This window comes from Lytechinus variegatus, chromosome 2 (genome assembly GCF_018143015.1).
Source record: "Lytechinus variegatus isolate NC3 chromosome 2, Lvar_3.0, whole genome shotgun sequence".
NCBI lineage: Eukaryota > Metazoa > Echinodermata > Echinoidea > Temnopleuroida > Toxopneustidae > Lytechinus > Lytechinus variegatus.
In genome coordinates this window covers 55259813-55280309 of record NC_054741.1, presented here as the reverse complement: position 1 = coordinate 55280309, position 20497 = coordinate 55259813, and the positions used below count along the sequence as shown (strand labels likewise).

The following is a 20497-nucleotide window of genomic DNA, read 5'->3' as shown; positions in this document are numbered from 1 at the left end:
GCTGTGGTCTTTCCTAATTGGTGAATGGTGAAGAAAACTATCTTATTTATCCTTCCGAGTATTATGCCGCTATCGCTATTCCATAGTTAACCCACAGCCTTCAACCAGAGTTTAAATCAAACCCGACTTTAGAATACGGGCCTCTTAATCGAAGATAAATTTCTTTCTTTAAAATGTCATCTGTACAAAGGCTAAATCATGGTATAACGGTGGATTCCAACGTCTTTATAATGACGTCGATAGCAGCTATCGAGCGCTTGCCCCTGCTTTTATTTCTTCGGATGTTAGACTGGAAAGGAGGATAGGTTCCTCGTAGACGATTTTGGGATGGGCATCGCTCTTCTCCCAGAAGATGGGTGCCTCGATGAAGACGACTATCGTACCCAGAACGGCCACGAAGAGGAAGACCCATAGAAGGATACGGTCGATGACCAAGGCTACGAATTTCCAGTCCTCCTCCGACTGAAAGAGAAAAAAAGACAATACAAAATCAATTTAAAAATGTAAACTTTTTGTATGGATTAATTGGTTTATTGAATGACTGATCTACTGATTGATTGATTGATTGACTGATCGATCGATTGATTGATTGATTGCAGGAAAAACTTGACACATTTTGAGTTTTATGTGTGTTTTTTAATATGCGTTTATATGACAAATAAATGAAATACTGAACGTGCGGCATGGACGGCTGGGACTGAAATTCATGTGTCCTGGTAATGGGTACGCGGAATGAGCGTGAGGGCATCTGGGTCCAGTTTCATTAAACTTGTTATAATAACATTTGCAAATAATAGTTAAAAGCTACTGAAATCATTCAATCTGATTGGCCGATAGTCAATATTTGTAACAGAAATTGTGCATTTGCTATTATAACAATTCTTCATGAAACGGGACCAAGGATTCTCATGTCGGCCTACATTAATTCTCTTTGACAGACAGTAGGGTTGTGGTGGACAAGGGTCATATTTCGAAGAGCTGCCAATGAGGATTATCATGGTTCATTCACTGTTTTCAAAGAAAATGCTTACTGTTAGATTGTTCATTTGTACTGATCTTAAAACTTGAATAGATGATTCTGGGATGGACAAAGGATTTCACAAAAGTGAAGGCACGTGGACGATGCCAATATCATTTGATTTCTCAAGAAGCAAAAAAAAAATGTCATCAATCCCAATAAAAAGACAAATGCCTTCTCAAATCCATTAAGCAAAACGGGAAAATAAAAGTCATCAGAGTGAAAGTAGAGGCTTCTCATACTGGCACAATGCGGCACGAATTGGAAGATTGGGTATGCATGCCCCCCCCCCTCCCCTCCGACCCCGTCGGAATCGTACCTGGGCCCAGTCTTACGAAGAGTTGCGATTGATCCAATCAACCACAACTACGGATGACCCTCAACTTCAATATATAAAATGCACATTTTCTAGATATGATGTATTTTCATACATTCATTGTTCTTTTGAAAATTCAGTGTGATTACTAGAATGTTATTTTGATTACCAAGGAAATTTTGCAAATATTCTGTAGAAGAAATTATGATATGGATACAGATAAGATTGACTGGACCAATAATAACTCTTTGTAAGACGGGGCCCTGCAGCTAAGTCACACCAACGAAACGGATTCAAGACCGATCAAAGCTGTTGCGTTATAATTTTGAAAGGCATGTTATCGTTGGAAGTTTCGTGGTTGGTGTTTGTGTAGCATTACCATGCATTCAGACAAGGCAGAGCGTTCTTGTGTCGTACAATTATATTGTAAGACGATTTTTGCGACTATAAGAGCCGCAAGTGGTCGTAAACTTATCCTAGGTAGATCGTACGATCCGACGATTAGTTGATGGGTCTGCAAACTAGACAAGTGTCAGAATATTTTGACTTTATTTTCACCTGGTCAACATCATCCTCGTAATTGATGTTATCTTTGATATACTGAAGAGATCCTAGGAGCGCTTTCCACTCTCGTTCACGACTCCTTGAGTTACCGTCGTCGGAATCGCTGGAGTCCGCTCGGAATCGTCGCATCGTGGTGTTCTCTACTTCACGGCCTTCGATCTCTTCCCGTAGGGATGGCGTGATCGTTCGAAGCTTTAATGAAATGAAGAAAAATAAATGTAATGATGAAAGCGACATCAGTACAGCAGAACTACTTCTTTTTAAAGCAATGTAACATAGCATGACAAATTCTGTTTGATAATATTTTCTTTTAATAGGCCTAATTATTATCTTTAAAACTATTCTCTTTGAAATAATGTTCCTTTTTAATAGTTTAAAGGGGAGAAATATTTAAAAAGCAAGAGGGAAGGGGAGCGGATATATGTGTGTACGGAACATGCTAAGTAGAAAGAGTTACGTGTGGCTAATTAGTCATTAATGAGGTTTGAACGAACAAATGAAGATGACAAATGGATAATAATAGCCAATTGTCTATAAAGCACTTTTTCCATATACTGCTCAAAGCGCTTTACAGCATAATATTACCCCGGTCATTGGATTCATTTCCATCCCGCACGAAAAGTGCACAATTTCCACTCCCTGGGTAGCATTCCTTGCTTTCATTGCAGCATAATAATGGCGACGGCAAATTCAAACTTACAATAACTTGAAAGTTATTGTACGTTATTTGATGATTGTGGAGATGGAATGAGGAGGAAGGCAGCAGGGGGGAATATTATAAAAGCAATAGACAGCAAGGAGAAATGAGGACGAAAATTAATTGTTACCTCTAGTTTATTGTAGGGTTTTCCATTATACATTCTGTAGTTGCCATTCTGACCATAGTTCCCGGATCTTTCTTCCCAGACGCCTGACGATGAAGAGGGAGAGTACATGTACGGGTTGTTGTACTTCCTGATCGCTTCCTTCTGCAGCTTCTTCTTCATCTTCTTCTCCTTCCTAGCCTTCAGTCCATCAGGTCTCTCCATGCAGAACGCCCGAGGTAGGTAATCCAAGAACCACTTCTTCATCCATGGAGGCATCTCATGGGTGGTGATGCTGCGGAAGTGGACGTTGATGGTGACGACTGTGGCAAGGATGGACAGAGACACCATGGCCATTGTGAAGAGCATGTATCGACCGATGAGGGGTATGGTCTTTGAGGTTGGTGGAATGAGGGAAGGGATCAACAGGAGAAACACAATCAGAGCAAGGAGAACGGAGATGGAGAGGGTGATCTTTTCCTGAGCGTCGGAGGGAAGGTAGAACACCAAGGCAGTCATCAACGAGATTAGCACACAGGGGATCACCAAGGTGATGATGTAGAACAAAGGATTCCTATGCAGCACGAATGTGTAGGTGACGTCGATGTAGATTTCCGTGCAGCAGGGGTACTTGATGGCGGACCTGGCTGCGGGTGCTTCCACGATTTCCCACTCGCCATTCTCTCGGTAGTTCTCTCGTTCAACGTTGGCCTTTAGAGCGATCAGGTCAACGACGTCACCGGCGTAGGTCCAGGAACCGAATTTCATGATGCAGCGCTGCTCATCAAAGGGGAAGTACTCAATATCGATGCTGCAAGAACTGCGAAAGATGGCTGGTGGTTTCCAAGTGACTAACCCATCGTAGAACACCACGGCGCTATTCATCACCTCTACAGCATACGCACCTTCCGCTCTGTACAAAAAATACATGAAATATCATTTTTAAAAAATACGGATTGTTCTCCTATTCATCGTTAATACATAAATGTAAGCTCATCATCATCATCATCATCATCAACAACATTATCTCAAATATCAACATCATTGTTGCCAGAATTGTCATCATCTTCATACTTGTTGCCCTCATCAACATCAATATTATCAGCAGCAGCATCCTCCACACCATTATCATCAACCGATCAATGTCATCATTATTTGATTGCCACCACCACCACCATCGCCGCAATCATTATCATCATCGTCATTATCATTATCATCGTCACCACCACAACCATCATTACCATCATCATCATCATTATCATCATCGTCATGATCATCATCTTTATCATCATCACCATCATCATAACCATCATCATCATTATTAAAGGGGAAGTTCACCCTGAAGAAAACTCTGTTGCAAAAATAGCAGAAAAAAATAGTAAAAAATATTAGTGAAGGTTTGAGGAAAACCCGTTGAAGAGTAAGAAAGTTATTAGAGTTCAAAGTTATGGATTTGTGACGTCATAAACGAGCAGCTGCCCCATGTGTTATGTAATATAAAATGCATGAATTTCAAATTTTGCATGGTTCCTGATGACTTAATTTTGTTTTCTATTCATGATCGGGTGTGAAATAATTTGTCCATTGATATACAAAAGGTAGAGTGAAAACCATTTTCAATTTTCTGAGAAAATGACATTTTATTGATTTTTTACCATTCGCTATGTAGGAATGCTGCTCGCATATGACGTCACAAATCAAATAATTGAAATTCTAATAACTTTTTAATTATTTGATGAATTTTTCTCAAACCTTCGGCAATATTTTTTATTATTTTTTCTGCTATTTTTACAATGAAGTTTTTGTCAGGGTGAACTTCCCCTTTAATACCATCATCTCCATCATTATCCAAACCACCATCGTTGTCATCATCATTTTCCTATCATAATTTTGCCGAATAACTCACTAAAGACAAAATTAGTTGGGGGAAAAAAAACTCACGTATTATAAAGAACTAGATCTGGCGCCCATAGATCCTCGATGGGAAAATGGATGTAGGTTATACCCCCGTAGTCTTCAGGCTTCCACACTAGTCTGTAATCCGTCCATTGCTGTTTGTAAATAAGATATGAATAATGGTCTACTTATTACTGAGCGTATCACACTTCACAAAACATCAATGTAATGCGATAATTATTTCATATTCTACTATTTTTAAACCACCTCTCCTCCACTCGCCCCTACCCTCTTCCCAACCCCCTTCTTATATTCACCCTCCAACACCTCCCCCTTCCTCACGTCACGGTCCCCTCTTACTCTCCCCCATCTCTCCTCTTCGTCTCCCGACCCCTTTCCTCCTCTTCCTCCCATTATTCATTCCCCTATTTGTACGCTAGTGCATCCACCACCACCCCCTTCTCTTCCCCTTCCCTCCTTCACTTCCACCTGTTTCTCCTCCGCCACCACATTCCGCATCCGCCCCTTTCTTCTCCTTACTCCTTAGTATCCTCTCACCCCCCCTCTCATTATCCGAACTCGAGTATTCTACTTATCTCCTCCCCTTTTCATCTTGTGCCACTCATGTTCTGATATATTAGTGTTTCTAGGGTTTAGGCATATATCCACAAACGAGTGATATATTGCCAGATTTTCATTTTCAAAATGTCCAAATGGATGCGTTGTAAATCATTTACAATTTCTTAAGGTGTGTTGATTTAAACCGTTCGTTGTATAAATTAGTTCCTAATGAGCCTCAGCGTGTACAGTTATATATTATAAAACATGACTGAAGGTTCCGATTCTCCAAAGATTTGATATTCCGAAGATTCATTTAACTCTGATAGTAAATTCGATGGCCCAGAATCAAGTAAGGTTCATATAATTCAATATCTATCATCGTGCAAACAAATCTTTAATCCTCTGCGGACGAGCGAACCTGTGGAATAAGGAGCCCTTTTTCATTTTCGAATCAATTTACCTTTCCCATCATCTCTTCGGATTAACAAACCTGGAAAATGTCACAAATAATGCTCTGATTATGAATCCTGTTTCATTTCGGACTCAGCAACAATAGGCCTATACGCAATTTGCATGTTTCTAAGTAACGAATTAAACATCATTAGTGGAAAAAATGGACCTCTGGAAGAACGCACCTTCAAGAAATTACAAATTTTTCACCCGAATGAGGGAGAATGGTTGAGAAAACAAGAGTGGTCCCGGAATAAAGTGATCGAGTGAGGGGTAGGGATTGTCACAAAATGTACGGTTTACAGCTCCTCGTTTGTTATGCTCTTGGTGAAACTTTGAAAAAAAAATAATCAAAAACAGATTTTGACACTTTTTCTGTTTACATGCCCACCCTGTCCAGTTGTGTATGGCGATGTTCTGAATGAAAATATATTATTGCCGATTAAATCTTAACATACCTGTTTTAACCAGATACTTGTAACCATGATCTGATTCTTCTCATCCTGTAAAAGAAAGTGAAAAATATCAGTGTCATAAAAAACAACCAAAATGAATATCATAAAAAAAATATGTTTAACGGTCAAGTCCACCTCAGAAAAATGTTGATTTGAATCAATAGAGAAAAATCAGACGAGCATAATGCTGAAAATTTCATCAAAATCGGATGTAAAATAAGAAAGTTATGACCTTTCAAAGTTTCGCTTATTTTTAACAAAATAGTTATATGAACGAGCCAGTTACATCCAAATGAGAGAGTCGATGATGTCACTCACTCACTATTTCTTTTGTTTTTTATTGTTTTAATTATACAATATTTCAATTTTTACAAATTTGACGATGAGGACCTCCTTGCCTGAAGCACAAAATGTTAAAATAATGGAATTCCACGTGTTCAGGGAGGAATGAAACTTCATTTCACATGACAATGACGAAAAAATCAAAATATTTCATATTTCATATAATAAAATACAAAAGAAATAGTGAGTGAGTGATGTCATCAGTTCCCTCATTTGCATACCGACCGAGATGTGCATATAACTGTTTTGTGAAATGAAGCGAAACTTTAAAATGTCATAACTTTCTTATTTTACATCCGATTTTGATGAAATTTTCAGTGTTATGCTTGTTGAATTTTTCTCTGTTTATTCAAATCAAATTTTTGTTGGGGTGGACTTGTCCTTTAAAACATAATCCCCCCCTAAAAAAATGTAGCTAGGAGATCATCATGAGGTGTGCTGATTCGCATTTTACCCCCAAAATTTTAAAGGAAACCACCTAACAGTCGAAATCAAATTTTGTTTTTATATCATAGTTGCTAGCTTATAAACCAAGAATACATATTGTAGAGCAATCGAAACATTGCATATCTCAAAGTTGTTCTTTACTCTTTACTGGATCAGCAGAAAATCATACCAGTACTAATTTCAAGGGTAGTGTATAGACTTTGGAATAAAGTATCAAGTATGACTGCTGAAATAATGTGCAAAATCACAACAATAAAGTTTCCTCGTTAATAAAGACCAAATTGTAAGTATATCTAGAGTATCATTACCTCATTATCAATTCAGCATGGACCTGTAATAGGTCCATGATTTCAGAGTTCTTCTATAACTTGAGAAAAGTCGGTTTAATAAAAAAAAAACAGGAAAACCACCTCATCAAAATATTCACCACTTATTCAGCTGTCATGGTTGTCGGTGAATTTCATCAGTTTTAACAACCATCTTCATTTTTTCTCGAATAATTTACGACTTTCCTATTTTGTAAAAAAACTATTTCAATATTTCAATCAATAATTACTCATTTTACTAATAGGCTGATTTTTCTTATTTCATCTCTTTTTTCTGTGATGACCTTTTAACATACTTTCGGCTGTTGATAAATCCGGGGTCCAGTGTCATAAAGACTTGTTATAATAACAAGGGCACAGATTATATAGCAAATTGACTAACAGCCAATCATATTGAAGGATTTCAGTAGCTTTTAACTGTTACTGGATAAATTTGTTATCATAACAAGTTTTATAAAACGGACCCCCTAATGCAATACTTTTATACTCACGATATCAACAAGCTGTGACAGGGCAAGGCCGATATATACATCCAGCACCTCTGAATCATTAGCTACTGGTCGAATCAATCGGTTGTATTTATTCATTAATTTGTCGAATAAATCTTCAGCAGATTTCGAGCAATGGCTTTCTGTGGATTAAACAACAAGGGAAATAAGAAAGGTCTTTAGAAAAATGTTATTTATTCGATTCACATGCATTGGAATGGTATTTAATCATATCTCATGATGAAAATCAACATGTTATTTATGTAATATTATATTCCAGTACACTCTACAAAAAAAGTTTTACCCAATATTGGGTAAAATGGAACATGCATGTTGGTTGGGTAAAAAGATACCTAATATTTTGTAAATTTTGCGCAATGTTGCGTTGAAATAGTCCAATATGGGGTAACAAAAAATAACCAGCAAACATGCATGTTCCCTTTCTACCCGATATTCGGTAAAATTCTACTCAGTGGTTTTATGCAATTAGAAAAAAATGTTTACCTACTTGAAAATGTGATTAGAACCAAGCATCAACATGATCTTAATTTCAAATCAAAATAAACTTTGACATAAGAGGAAAAAATATCATAAATTTAAAGAAGTAAAATACTAAGCAGATATGATTTTATGTTTGGTTACCTTGAGAACAAAAGGCTTAACTATTTTTAAGAAGTGTTCAGCGCTTTTTATGGATTAATGAAAATAAGCATGATTGTGATACAAGATTTGTGTATCCATAAATTTTTTTCTGAACGAATACATGACCAAATTATGGATGACCTTTGTTGTATTAATTGAATGTGATATTAAAAGAAATCCAGGATCGACCCGGGCAGTGGTTTACACAAATTTTCTGTCAAGCAAAAAATACTGCAAATATTACCATCATATAAGCAATTGCTCCCCCAAATGACAAAAATAAAAGCCATGTCTATGGGGCCAACGCTCACCCCTGCCCCTTTTTATTCGACTTTCAGCGAGAGACGTGGGGTGGGACTAAATCAAGAAACAAGGTGAGAAGAGAGAGAGAAGGAGAAGAAAAAGATTAAGAAAGATAAAAAGAAGGAGATGGCGAAAGAGAAAGAGGGAGTGGAAGGAAGAGAGGTAGAGAAAGAGGATAGGGTGGCAGTGGGGACGGGACACTGCGTAAACCTTAGGTGACGATAGTGCTGTTTGGTTACCGTCCCCATTGGTCATCATTGATTTTTAAGAAAAGAGGTCATGAGATGAAGGCCTACTAACACATGGTACACCCCAATTCAAGCTTGTCGTAGCTATATCTGACATATAATGACATTATGTACATGGTCGGGATGGCACAGTCATAATCTATTTTTCTTTATGCTCATCTAACCAGCAAAGTAGTGCCCCGTAATCCAATCTCCGAGTACTTTGACTTCGTTGCAGTAACACAGAATAGATCTATTTATAGTGGGTGAAATTGTGGAGGCTGAAATGGAGGTATGACACCCCCTCCCCACCCCTCTGGTATAAATGGTGTAAATTCACATTGCTTTCTTAAATGAAGCGTTATCGGTTTTCGGAAAGATGAACAGTAAGAGAGAGAGGGGGGTGGGGGTGGTGGTGTAGTTGGGTAGGGCGGAAAAGGTGATGGGTGTGGGGACGGAGGAGAGCGAGGTAGCAATGTGAAATGACTGTCAATCTTCATGATGTTACTTGGCATGTCTATGATTGTTTCATTTCTAAACCCATATTTTTAAAGTCAAGGGAGGTGTCCCAACCAAATGCACTTTTTTGGAGACCATAAATGAAAAAAAGTATTTTCACTAAGATATTTTCATTTTTAAACATGATTTATTCCTACAAGTTTAAATAATTTATTTATTCCTACAAGGTCAAATATATAATGTCGCGTCATATTCAAGGATCTCTAGTTCCTCTCTATTTTGATTTAAGTCTATTTGGGGGACAGAAAGTTCCATTTCCATCACAGTGGAGACCATGATAAAGGCCCCATATACTTTCCCAGAAAATTATAGTGGCATGAATCTTTCTGGGCATAGAACATCGAAAGCATTTTATTTTCTAATTCTGTTAGCAGTGTTATATTTACAACACGTTTCACAAAGATAACATAAAGCTTTTTAGGCCCACTTTACTTGACATTTCATAAATATTACAGAATGTGTGGCATAAATTTTCTTATTATGCATGGTTAAGACGGTCCCCTACTAGAAAACACAGTGTCACACATTGTGATTACAGTGTGTTCACATATTGAACTATATGTGAAAACATATCATTCACACGGCTAGAATGCTCAAATTCAACAGTGTGAATTATGTTCACACTGTGGACACCTAGACAGTGTGACTGTTCACAGCGTGTCCACAAGGTCGACTGTGTAAATATGTAATTCACACTGTTGAAATGCTCAAATTGAACAGTGTGAAGGTGAGCTCACAGTGTGTTCCACACTGTGAACACACTGTGGCACACACTGTGTGAAGCTGTTTTCATTCCAGGTGGGTGATTCATAAAGCCGTTTGTAAGATACAAACGACTTTACGCACGACTGGTGATCATTTCTTGTGATATGTGATATCACTGTGTAATTGAGTTATGACCTAAGAACATGTTCCAGTCGTGCTTAAAGTCGTTCGTAACTTTACAAACAGCTATATGAAACTCCACCCTGTACAGGACAGTACGTAGTATTTCTTTACACCTTCACCAGCATAATATTTGGAGGTTTACTTAATACACTGAGAGTACAGTCATACATGCTAAATTATTGATGTCCGATAATAAAGTTACGTCATCATAATTGTTTTAGCCATACGTACTATGATGATAGACGATGGGGGTATTATTGTGTTTTGGTAGATTGGTATTGATCTTTCATTATAATCTTTGATTAAAAAGCAAAAAGGTCATCCCGCTCAATACCAAGTTTTTGACCTGCACGTGTTTCACAATGACCAACCATGTTAATAGCTACCAGAGCACTGATCGGTTATGAAATAGTTTCTAATTAATTAAATACGTGCTTTCCAAGTAGAAGCCTAATTGCTAATTTTTATGATCATACTAAAAATTCGAACTAATAATCCAAATCTCGAAGATTTCGTTCGATCCCCAAGTTACATTTACAGTACTATACATGCACTATCATTTGGAGGGGTTGAAAATATATTCTTAGGACCATATACTGAATAATATTTTTGGAGGGACTTTACTGACTCATAAATGCTGATAATTTTTTTTTTATTTGGGGATTGGCCTTGCATTTTTCTTTCAGATTTAAAGTCTCTGACAGTGTAAAAATCAATTTAGGATCACTTTAATTTAAATTTTCTTCAGTTGAAAATCTCTTCGGCTTTAGCTCTTACACGGTATCAAGAACATGAATTATTCGTATGAATCGGCATGATGTGTTAAATACATTTTTATCTAGATGATATATCCAAACTACCATCAGCATTCGGGATTTATTCATTAACTTTTTCGATAATAAATCATCGGGCATCCTTTTGTGCATTTGTCAGGTTCTTAGTTCTACATAGAGTTAGTCACCTTGATTCAAACGAAACATCAACCGCGTGTCATTATCGATCACCGTCCAATCGATACTGTATGATGCAGATCGATTTGCTCATAGTGCATAAGTCCCATGTGTTACATTTCCACATAATTAATTCCACCCTAAATTAATACACACCCATGTAGGCCTACATATCCGGTATGTGTGGCCAGAATGCTTTTCAAAATATTCACGGATACACTAAGAAATATACAGGTCAAATTTTGCACCCTAAATGAAAAGCTGATAGCACCTTAGATGTGTAATCTTGCACCCTAAGTGAAAAAAGGGGCGAAATTTCACCTTTTTATTACTATTTGCAACACGAGATGTTAATTTGCACCCTAAAGTGTACAACTTTTTCGCATTTAAGTTTCAAAATACTTGACGTTATAAGAAAGGTTCACCTTAAATTTGGCACCTTTATTACATGGTTTATCTGTGCATCCTACACAGGGAGCTTAATGTCGCTACGCTAACTACAACATTATTGGTGCATAAATGGGCATTCACTATTTAACACCCCTTGGCAGTGGTGTAACTACGGGGGGGGGGGGGGGCATAAAGGACATCCCCCACCCCATCGGCTGGCTAAAAAAACAACGAGGAAAAGGAGAAAGGGATGGAGAGTAGGAAGAGAAACGTAGTGATAAATAAGAAATTATTGTTCATTATAATGTCATATTACGAAAGAATTTTTTTTGGTCTTAGTGCATTCCTACAAACAAAAAGCCTTCGATTGCCCCTCTTCAGGTCTGAATTTTCTAAGTTTTCAGCTTGTGCTTCGCGCTCGCTATATTTTTTAGAGAGATGCATATGATAATCATGATTCATGATTACAAAAACTGCTTCATATGTTTAGATGTAATTCTAACAAAGCAAGCAAGCGCTTGGCACTCGCATTAGATGGTGAGATATGTTTGGGGTAAATATATATACAAAAATTTCAGCTAGCGCTTCGCACTAGCATTGTTTGTTTAGCGAGACAGGTACGTATCATAATTACAAAAAATTGCTTGTAATGTCCCTTTTTAGGTCTGAATATCAAAAATTTTCAGCTCGCACTTCGCAATCGCTTTATTTAATCAGTAAGATACATATCCTTTTAATGGCACTGTCCCTAAAATGTCTCTATTAGATCAGTATACCTAGCAACTGAACGCGCTTCGCGCGCTCACTAAGTGACTCAAAAATTTTGCTGGTTCCCTCCACCCCCAATGCCGTGACCCATTGTACGCCACTGCCCCTTGGGGTGCTGTTAATGTACAAACCCCTATAAAGATTCAAATTCGAACCCCTATTTCTAAGTGTAAAGTGACCGAAATGAGAAGTAAATTGTAGTACAAGGGTCGATCAATTTTTAGCCACTCCATTTATCCTAATTGAAACTGCCAAGAGTATGACCTAAATTATACAAGTCTTGCTTTAAAAAAAATGTTGTGTACTCAGCAGTTCAGAGTGAAATTGGTTATTATTTTGATGACGAAATGGATCCTACCAAGGAGCTTCAAACTCCTTGATCCTACTAAAATGATTGGTTGAAAGGGCACTCGTGACCGAGTAAATAAAATTATAAGTGTTGATTACCAGTAATAGTAATGCTAATTGATTTGAGATAAAGGTGATTTATCGTAGCTGATCCAAATAGCCTAGATAAAACAAATATTGCACATTATATTTTAGGGTATTAGTACAATACGGAAGGTACCTTCGAAACAGTACAAAAACCCTCTGCTAACACTATGTGCGTGTTAGAAAATACTGTGTGTTGCTATTTTTTTTTGAGGGGGGTAAAAGATCAGTGTCATTGTTTGTACATATCCTTCATCATATTCACATTCTAAATTGCATACTAGTGTTTCAGCTTGTTATTCAAAAAGGCGGGAGGGGCGTGGGGGTGGGGTTAGAGTCATTAGACACCCACCTTAATATACCTCTTCCGTTGAAATTCACCCGTATCGCCGTATGTACATATTTATGAGAAACATATTTGAGATCACTCTTAATTTCTGCACTAATCATTAACAGATAATTCCACCCTAAAAGATCGAAAGCCTTTTACCAATAAGCTGTGAAGGTCTTGTCAGAGTTCTGACAATAACATGTATATCAAGAGGACCCATGACTCAATTTTAATCAAAGAAGTGGATTGAAGCATGGATTCATTATCATTATTTTAGGTGAAATGTTCACTGATTAAGATGTAAACGTCAGTTTATTATGAAGACGTGCAGAGAATGACAGAATTAAACATCATGTATTTTCTAAGAAATAAAAAGCACCGCCGAAATTACAAAAAAAAATGTAATGAAGTACCGCTTTTACCCAAGTGTCCTCCGACTCCTCCCCTTGAAAGTGAGTACCCTTTTTTTCTCGGACGAAACGATCTCCGATTTTAGGTGAAAACCCTTTTTATGGGGAAATTGCACCCCGCCCCCTTTAGAAAATCCTGGACCCGCCCCTGGGAATATAATATCAACAACTTTTAGTGTGATACTTATTCATGATAGTCAGAGGCTGCGCTAGAGGAGAGGCGTAGGTAGGGGCACACCCCCCACCAAAAAAAGAAGTTTGTCATGTATTGGACAACAAAGGAGAAAAAATAAAAATAAGAGGGAGAATAGGAAAAATAGGATGAAGAAAAACCCAGAAAGATATATATTTGCATGTCGTGCAACTCTCTTTTGCACTGTTATCTAATTAAGACCCAAATTGTATAGGTATTCTGCCCCCCCCCGCCATCAAAATATCGTGGCGCCAACGCTGGTGATAGTGAGTGTAGTGTGGTGTAATACCGATACACTGTAATAAATTGTATTCGCCCCCCCCCCCATGATTATAGAGGGAGGGGTGGTTATATCACAACGAGCTGTCCTGGCACAAGACAGCATTAAAAGACAAGTCCTCCCAAATATGTTTATAAACCAATGCCCACTGCTATATGCTTCAATATACAGCCATGTCTTAGTATAATTACATTTCATTCCATTTGATTTACTTTGATGTCACAGCACATCACAACACAACACAACAGAACCTCTCCTTAAAAAAAATCAAAGATGACCGATATACTGAACGACTGCTGGACAACGCATGACCAACGTGGTTATTTTCGTTTTATAACGGGTGTGATCCTTTAATCAAAATTGATATACACAGACTGTCATCTTGGACATAAACACTTGTTTCACTCACTGTTCCTCTTAAATGTCTGATCCTCTAACTATTACGCTTTGGGGATGAGGTTTGATAGCTTGAAATCATATCAAATAAATAACGACCTCAAATAAACCATATTGGAATCAAAGAGCTTCGTTGTATATCAAATCACTATTCAATACATGGTCGTGCAATTTATATCTGTTCCGTCCGTCCGTTTTTTTTTTGGGGGGGGGGGGTGGGTTTCTTTCTTTGCCTTTTATCTTTATCATTCAATATTTATTTATCTGACTGCTAAGTTAGAATGTATATTACTAAACAAAGGAATTGCAACCTTACGTCTTCTCCTTGACAAGGAATCTAATTACAAGGACGAATGCTTTACCCATACAGTGAATTGTTTTAACAATTCCCTGCTTTACCAAAAAGCAAAAGCACATTAACTTGGATTTGAACTCGTATCCATATAGATGCATTGTCTGTTATGACAGGCATAATTTGATGTGATGGTTAACATGGTATTTTCTCATTGTGAATGGCCTATAAAATCTATAAAGCTTCAGACAAATTACTTTCACAAGACTTAACGACGGATAATATTGAATAATCGACAATTATTGATATTGATTCTTCGCCAAGGACTTTTTTTTGTGCATAAAAAAGACAAGTATCATCAGTCTAGATCATTTCGTAAACTTATATTCTTATAGGCTTTACTTATGTCGTCTTTTTTTTTTGGGGGGGGGTGGTGGTAAATACCCCCTTTTTGATAGCTTGTTCGTCAGATTTACGGGCGGCGACGACGTCCTCTTTGGGAATGGAAGGGGGGGGGGCTATTTTGAAATTTTGACACCCAGCACATTTTCTATGCCGCCCCCTTCCTCCTCTTTCTTACGAAATCTCGAAGCCGCCCTATATTCATGAGAAGGCACCCGGTAAATGGTCAGAGACTATACTAGTTGAATCCTCCTTCGGGGCATTATAGGTGGGTGCATTATCAAACTGTTGATAAAATAATGAGGGCATTAAATACGTCATAATGCACGAAACTTGTACAATAACATTACAATAGACCATGACTGTTTGTCCGACACAAAAAAATGAAGCATAATTATCAAAGTACCAAAAATTGTGTGAGATTTGTAACACGTATCAAATTGAATTGATAAATGTTGCTTAGTTTTTATAATGATATCCCATTAACTAATAAATAGTGTAGCATGAAGAGGGTCATCACGTTAAGAAAACATGGTATGCCTACATAAGATAGGATATACATGTAGTTAAGTGTCATTTTGCTATACGACATTGGATTGGCAATATGCAAGCCCGCTGTAATGATGACGAAGGTATATTTATAAGAAATATAAAATACTAAATCCTCAAGAGGTGAGCACATTCATATCAATGAAAAGAAAGGTGCACAATGAAGGAAAAGAGAGGAGAAAAGAAAAAGGTAGAGGCTAGATATATACAGTGCGTCCCAAAAAAAACTATACACTTTTGAAATAGCTGCCAAATAAAAAATATAGCACTTTGGGGGGAAAGACTTGTAGATATGGAAAGCCAATAAAGTCAACTTTCAAATGACACCAAAAAGTTGGAAAATTATTCATGCTTGAGTGAGCACTACCCACTGAAACAAAGGGTATCAAAATTAGGGTGGGCTGGAATTAGCCTTCCAATTTCTTTCAGGTTTTTATGTTTGGTACTTGCAAAGTCGAGGGATATTTGGTGAATTAAAGATCAGATGTGATCAGTTTGTTGTTTGTGAAAATTTAATGCGTTATTAAATTGAAATTTAATGCATGAGTGATCATGAATTGTAATTTTTAGTGCAGAATTTTGTCTTTATCATGTGGATTTCAACAATGTGTTTATGACACTCAGGAGAAGAGGGGGTAATATGACTTAGGTAGGTGAAGTACATTGATGGGATAAAGGTCAACAGAACATTTAGTAACCCATCCCTCCATCTCTACCCCCTCCCCCACTTCTCTCCTCCTGAGAGACTAAGCTTGGCTGGGCTGGGCAGGAATTAGCCTTACAATTTTTTTTGAGAGGTTAGTCCTTTGGAACTTACAAAGCTAATGCTATTTATGAGTGAGATAAGTTATGGTTTCTTAGGCAAATTTCAAAAGTTACTAATTTGAAATGTAATGAGTGAGTGAACAGGAATTTTAATTTTAGTGTAGCATATTCATCTTGTGGACATCAGAAGTGTGTTCTTGAGAGTCAGAGTAATGTGATGGTAACCGTTACAAGCAAGAGGGCGAGATATGCTAAGACTTGGTTAAAACTGGGCATTCCTCTTCTTTTTATCCTTTTACAAATTAAAAGTCATATGTACCTCCCCTCTCCACCTCCATTTCCCAGCCCCCCCCTCTCTCTCTGTCTCACTTCCTGGATTGTAGCCTATTCAAAACTCAGTTTTTTTTTATTGAATGATCACCAACTGCCAAGTGACCGGTGGCTGATGGTCAGTTTGTCTATTGAATGATTACCAAGAAATTTTGTGATTATGATGATTAATGAAGTAATTTACTGAAAAAACTGAATGTTTGATTGATTACATTACACATTCAATGAGTTGATTCACTGATAAATTGTTGATTAAATAATTGATTGAGGAAAAGTTGATGCACCAATACAGAATATTAATAATTAAATCAACATTCTGCTCTGGACTTCACGCGTACATGACAATAGCCATCAGTCTCTCAACAGGAGGGGAGGGCGGAAAAGGGGGAGGGGGAAGGGGGGCAGGGGCTGAATGTTCCGTTTACCCTTATTCCATCAATCTTCTTCTCCCACTGAAGTCCTATCTCACCCCCTATTCTCCCGACTCCCATGAACACATTGCTGAGATCCACATGATAAAGTTGAAATGATGCCCAAAAAGAGCTCCAAATGATAGAGTTGAAATGCTGCCTAAAAGTGTAATTTATGTTCACTCATGCATTAAATTCAATTTAATAATTTAAAAAATTCGCTTAAGCAACCAAATCTCGTCACGGTTGATCATTCATTTATCACAACGCGCTTAACTTTGCAAGTTCGAAAGGATTTACCTCTCAAAAACCGACATAAATTGGAAGGCTAATTCCAGCCCACCCTAATTTTCATACCCTTTGTTTCAGTGGGCAGTGCTCGCTCAAGCATGAATAGTTTTTCAACTTTTTTTTCAACATAAAGTTGACTTTATTGGCTTTCCATATATGTAAGTCTTTATCCCCAAAATGCTACATTTTTTTATTTGGCAGCCATTTCAAAAGTGTATAGTTTTTTTGGGACGCACTGTAGATGGTAGTGATACAGTGGAAACCAAAGGTCATGGTACATGTATAGATGAAAAGTATAAAAAAAAGAATTGATAGAAATGGATGAGAAAAGGCTGACTCGCAAAGACTCTTTTCAAGTGCATGACAATGAAATATCTTGAAAAAGCTACCATGAATGTAGAAGGTAATCAATAGTACTAATGCGGCGTGTCTCTGTTTAACTCTCATGAGTATCACATACGGCATTTTGAATTTAGATAGGAAAGGAGATGGAAGAGAAAGAAAGAAAGAGGGAGGGTAAGAGGAACAAAGAGAGAGAACGAGTAGGAGGGGATGTAAGGAAAGTGGCTACATGAAGCGTGCATAAATCTAACTGGCGGGATTATTCCTTTGCAACATTGAATTATTACTTTAACAAAGAGGGCAAACGGTGTCAAAATCCATTTGCTCGGAGTCTGCCAAGGTTAAAAAAGGAACGGGAATCACGTAATGAAATTATTTTATTTCAATGAGGATGCTTAGTACGATGACAAAAATGCCGCAAACGAAAATGTTTCCTTTTAATATCGATTTTTAACGTGCACGAATGGTTTGAATTATCTGATTAATGTATTAAATGTGTTTTTCCCTACATAATTATTCAAGCCATCTGATTGAATCCATCTTGTTTATTGTTCGAAATGCAAATTTGAAATAGAAGTACTCCGAAAATTATTTTTTTCCAATTATAAATCCTGGGCACGGCGGCAACTGCAACGGTGTAAGAAAGATTCGAATCCTAACATTATACTACATTCATGTCAACCCCCCCCCAGGGAGGGAGTTGACATACTGGGGGCAATACAACAGGAGGGGCGGGGAGACAATTTCTATGATTTATCAAAATATGTAAAATAGGTATATAAAGAATTACACTCTAAAAAATGAAGTGCTAATTCAGCTCTTAAATAGCGTGTATAGTGAATGCACTTCGGAGTGCTGATTTGTCTAGTTCAAATTTGAACGAGAAAAATCAGCACTCCGAAGTGCAGTCACTATACACGCTATTTAAGAGCTGAATTAGCACTTCATTTTTTAGAGTGTATTTTTATATTAACTATATCATACTCGCACTTGGGTCATCTGCCCCCCCCCTTAAAATACCGTGGTGCCACCCTGAAACCCACATTAATAGTATATGACTTAAAAGTTGATTTTTAAGACAGACAATCTGACTTCTTTCCCGTAGGATATGATAGGATGTCATGAAGGATCATTGATATCAGCGTTAGATGTGAACATATCGCCTATAATACCTGGAATGGTAAATTGCCGATAAATCTACAACCACTTGGTCTACTAACCATTTGATCTATTTACTATTTAGGCTAATTAACATTTTGTCTAATTGCTAATAAAGCTTTACCAATTTCGTCTTATATATAACCACTTGGTATAACATCACTTAGTCTATAAATGGTTACATCAACTGGTTTAAACCCTAAGTTTTATAAGACGAAGTAAAAAAAAAAGATAAGTAAGCGAAGAGACAAAATGGGTATTTATATGAATAAGACTAAGTGTGTAGTTATCCAAGTTTATTCGAGATAATACGGTAATTATAGAACAATCTGATATTAGATCAAAATGAGTTGAGCCTCAAGTAGGCCAACTGAATTTGGCTAAATGTGAATATACCCTCCCTGGAACATTACAGGGCGGAGTAAGCACACTTAATGGGACATTGCAGATACGTACTAGTACTTATCTACGATTTTGACATATATTTTCACAAGCAGACTCATAGACCTTCTCGTTTGCAAAAAAATGACGTAAAATTTTTAATTTATGTCGTCCACGAATCAATTCATTCAGGGAGGGTGTGCGAGAATTGCACGAATAATACAATAAGATTTACTTTTTGAAATTCCTGTATTATTATAAATTTCAGATCATTGTTCTTAATTTGATGAATGGGATACGAAGGCAGGAAGGCATACTCCATTTGCACAACCAAAGCCTTGACGCTCTAACCTTCAAATCATATGCGGGAAATCGCCTGAAGGATCATTTTAACCTTGACGCTCAAACACACCCAAACATGCGGAAAGTCCCCGTTCATACAGTGATATTCGTCCTTGTGAACTATATACACACAAATCCATAACGCTTTGGTATGTCAATTTCACTCCCAGATTATAAGATTATAATTACGACCCCCTTGGGTATGATTCGAAGGAACGTTGAAGAAATAGAATGCGTGGGATTCCAGATAAAGTTAATTAGCTCTCAATCAATAATTCACCCATTTTTGTCTATTTTGCCATCTGCTTGTCCGTACCTCATTTCATTTCTTGGTATTGTGTTCGAGGTTTCCTTTTGACCGTCCAATCGTATGCTTGTAGCGTGTTAGGCTGGTATTCATAATAATATATTCCATTGATTCATGTGACATGGTAATACCTCATTAATATGTTAAAAAGGGTCTGTTCGACAGGTTTGCGAAATTATATCATTTTTTACAATACTTTCTTGATATCTGTATCTCTGATATCTAGTACATGATTCGCCACATGAGTATTTTGTCCACGTCTACTAATCTCAAAATTTTTCTTATTTTTTATGTTAGGAATATTCTACTCCTCGTATAAAAATGGAAGCAGACTTTTTTTCGAACTTGTAGTAGAAAGCTGATACTAATAATATTTAGAACAAAACCATTTTAAATCAATATTATCATGTGTTTTTATGAGACGTATTATTGACATCCTCACTCCACAAGGAAAAATCGCATGTATACTGGTCGAATATTTCCTTCTAATATTGAAAGTGCAGACACAGTGCAAATTGATGGGTCTTTATATC

At 37.2% G+C, this 20497-nt stretch overlaps 1 protein-coding gene across 1 annotated transcript in view; it reads right to left on the bottom strand.

Annotated features, from left to right (window-relative positions):
* Window positions 1-243: 243 nt before the first annotated feature.
* The window catches only part of LOC121408399 (neuronal acetylcholine receptor subunit beta-3-like), a 37273-nt gene continuing 17019 nt past the window's right edge, over window positions 244-20497 (bottom strand). The window contains exons 2-7 of the mRNA XM_041599872.1: window positions 7670-7809; window positions 6067-6111; window positions 4643-4752; window positions 2726-3614; window positions 1893-2090; window positions 244-462 (exon numbers count right to left, since the gene is read on the bottom strand). Coding sequence (XP_041455806.1) covers window positions 247-462; window positions 1893-2090; window positions 2726-3614; window positions 4643-4752; window positions 6067-6111; window positions 7670-7809 — 1598 coding nt within the window. The 3' untranslated portion in view covers window positions 244-246. The remainder of the gene's footprint in view (window positions 463-1892; window positions 2091-2725; window positions 3615-4642; window positions 4753-6066; window positions 6112-7669; window positions 7810-20497) is intronic.